The 3,052-nt window shown below is 36.2% G+C and overlaps 1 protein-coding gene across 1 annotated transcript; it reads right to left on the reverse strand.

Moving 5' to 3' along the window:
• Positions 1-837: 837 nt before the first annotated feature.
• On the reverse strand, positions 838-2,139 carry RHIMIDRAFT_278171 (uncharacterized protein; the record flags this gene model as incomplete). The annotated part of the gene is made up of 2 exons (XM_023612725.1): positions 2,119-2,139; positions 838-2,048 (listed from the first exon to the last, which is right to left on the reverse strand). A coding segment is annotated over exon 2 (515 nt), but the record flags the coding sequence as incomplete, so codon positions are not given.
• Between the last annotated feature and the right edge of the window lie 913 nt (positions 2,140-3,052).

Genomic DNA, 3,052 nt, shown 5'->3' on the forward strand with positions numbered 1-3,052 from the left:
TACCCATTAAGAAACGTTTAAAGACGTTTCTCGGACAAATTGACAACATCCATAACAGGCTATAGGATACACTTGCATCTTAGTGGGCAAATACATTGGGAAGCTTTTGTGAATCAATGCACAAGCAGTTTTTGTGCAGCAGAGAGAGCCATACGCAGGGCTAAATGTCGGTTGATGCATGCACCGTTAATGACAAGTTAATTATAGTCTACAAAGTAAACATAGCATGAACGAGCAGGTACATAGCACATAATCTTAATCCAGTCTTTCGTTCAACTATAAAGCAAGGAGCATTAAAGTCAAATGTAAGGTATATCATTATCTTAGGAGTCATCTGTGAGTGTGTTGATAGAAATGGTCTTGTGGACTCAATACAATCATATTAGAATAAGAAAAACTGCGATTGTTTTGTAAGCATCGCACAAGCGATTTTTTATTGAACTAAAAAAGCCTCAAAATTCTGATCATCTGTTGATAGGCTAATATGAGCCAAGATCATTTGATATTTCTGAACGAAATATTTGTGTAAATTATGGAAACTCAGAACGTACAACCATCTCATAAAGGCATCTAATGAAATGATACTCTACTGCAGCGCTTTTACCAATGAATTTACAACAGTGAACTACAAATGCTTCTAAAATGAGATATCCAGTCTTACGTTATATGGCACGCTTTAATGGCACTGATCAAGCCTCATTTTATATAACTTACTAATTGATATAGAGTTGAACTTTACTATGTAGTGGATAAACGTTCACTAGTATGGTAACAGTAATGTTAACTAAAGACACTTGTTCTTTAGAAAAACAAGTCAATGCTTAATGATAATACCTGTGCGTATAAATTCGGCATTGTTTTGATGTCCTGTAAAAAGTAATAAGTTTTTTGAGGTGAAAGGTTACTGTCAAAATGGGCTTTTGGCCAATTTTTCGTTGCCCTTCTCCTTCCAGGAAAAGACATATTTTTTCAGCTTCATTAAGATAGAGCATTTTTTTGAGAAATTATCTGCCAGAACATCTTCAAACCATCAGCAACACGCTTAGTGTGCTAATTGTTACCATACACAACAATATACTATCATACAGTTTTATAGAACTATGAAGAGATAATTATACAGTTTATTTGAATATATAAAAGAAAAAAACTGTTTTTTTGGGACAAAGTAGAGGTATCTGCTCTAGTCAGAACGCTTGTAACTTCCTACTTTTCCCGTCTTGTTGCAAGCATATTCCCACATGCTTAGATGAGGCCTTGTCCATAGCATTTTTTTGTGTTTTTTAAAATTAAATGTAATAAAATGGTTATACTCTACTCTCTGCAATATTACTGGTGATGTAAAATTTGTTCCAAACCCTTCAATTGTGCAATAATATTTGTCAATTCTCAGCAACAGAAAAAACAATTCTGGAGGACTGCTGACAAGCTCATTTTCAGGGTATACAGCTATAGGGCGTCTAAACGTATCAGCGCTAAGATGGGCGCAACCGGGAGCAAAAAACCAACAAGAGAAAGGAGCAGAAACTATGACTTTTTGCTGAAAGCAGATATAAACCTTTGACCAGTTGATTTCTTTGTTTCCTATTTCTTCTTCTATAGCGTAACAAACACTATTTTTCGGATTGTCACATAAAATGTAGTCTAAAAAGGCGTTTATATAGAAATCGCTATTCTGAGGCAAGGTGTCGCGTATCTTCATCTTAACTTCCAAGAATCTTGCTTCATCACCGTACACAGAATGGACTAAGCAGCAGTAGCCACAAAAACTATCACCTTTTATATTGACGTATCCAGAGTGATATTCGTTTTGAATCGTTGAATGAATTTGGTTGACGCCAACTTTTGGATAGCCAGATTCTTTTTCTGCTTCTCCTGCATCGGCAGCCTTACTGTCCACATCTTTTCTTCTTTCTTTTTTTGCTCAATTCCATCAATTAAACTTTCGAAAATTTCAGAACCTGAATGGAATCGGCGCTTTTTCTTTTTCTTGTCAAGGAAAGTGAGGCCTTAATAGCTTTTTTCATTTGTGGTTTTTTTCCAGCTAGCATCTATATAGACAAAAGCAATAATAAATAAAGTTTATTAATATATGACTGATTGCTATTGAATGAAAACAACCATCTTTCCTGCCATGACTTTTGCCTGCGTTTGTTCAGTGCGAGTCTTGTTAGGATTCTTGGCTTTCTTTCAAATGCGATGGCACACTTCCTTTGGAGGTCATCCGATTTTTCTAACGTCATCTGAACCTGGTAAGACAACCGAATCATCCCCAGGAATCGCGTTACTATAAGCAATTCTTCTTTCTGATTTGCTGATGGTTTTTTCAACTTAACTTTGAAGATGGTTTATACTATCAACATCATTACCACAATTGCGAAATTGCAATTCAAGTTTAGCCAAGAGACAAGATCAATTTCATTCCATTTCGATATTGACAGAAGTTGTTAAATTACTGATTAAGATAATCGATTGGTCTTCCTTTAAATGTCATCTTGGGTGTATGTCATCCAAACCAAAAGGCCTGCCACCAAGAGAAATGACTGTGTGGATGCAAGAGTGTTGGAAGTTGAGTTTAGCGTAGCAGTCGCATGTCTGCTCGCTGACGCCTAGCGCTTCTTCTAAGAGATTTCCAAACGAGGCAGCCAAGCAAGCGGAATGAGCAGCGATAAGGGGTGCTCTTGACACTCTATGTTTTATTAAATCGAGCTTTCTGTTGTTAGCTATTAGTATGTCTTTCTTTTGGCGCTCTTTTTGTCCAAAGGCGACATGATGTGAATGTCATAAACGCATATTTAATTTAAAGATACTTTAGTGTACAAGAGTTTATCTAATGTCACAATCACTTGATCACTGTCTTGAGCAGGAACATGTTTAACAATTCAAATCATAAAACAATCAAATCATATGAAGTTAGCTGGTTCTAATGTGCTGCTGATTTATTAAGGATGGGATTTAATAGCAAAGCTAGCCCCCAAAAGGTGGCCATTCTAGAGCCTTCGCTGTTAGATGCCATTCTCTAACGCTACTAGCCTTGTATCAAACATAATATATT

Source organism: Rhizopus microsporus (genome assembly GCF_002708625.1).
Source record: "Rhizopus microsporus ATCC 52813 unplaced genomic scaffold scaffold_5, whole genome shotgun sequence".
NCBI classification, from domain to species: domain Eukaryota; kingdom Fungi; phylum Mucoromycota; class Mucoromycetes; order Mucorales; family Rhizopodaceae; genus Rhizopus; species Rhizopus microsporus.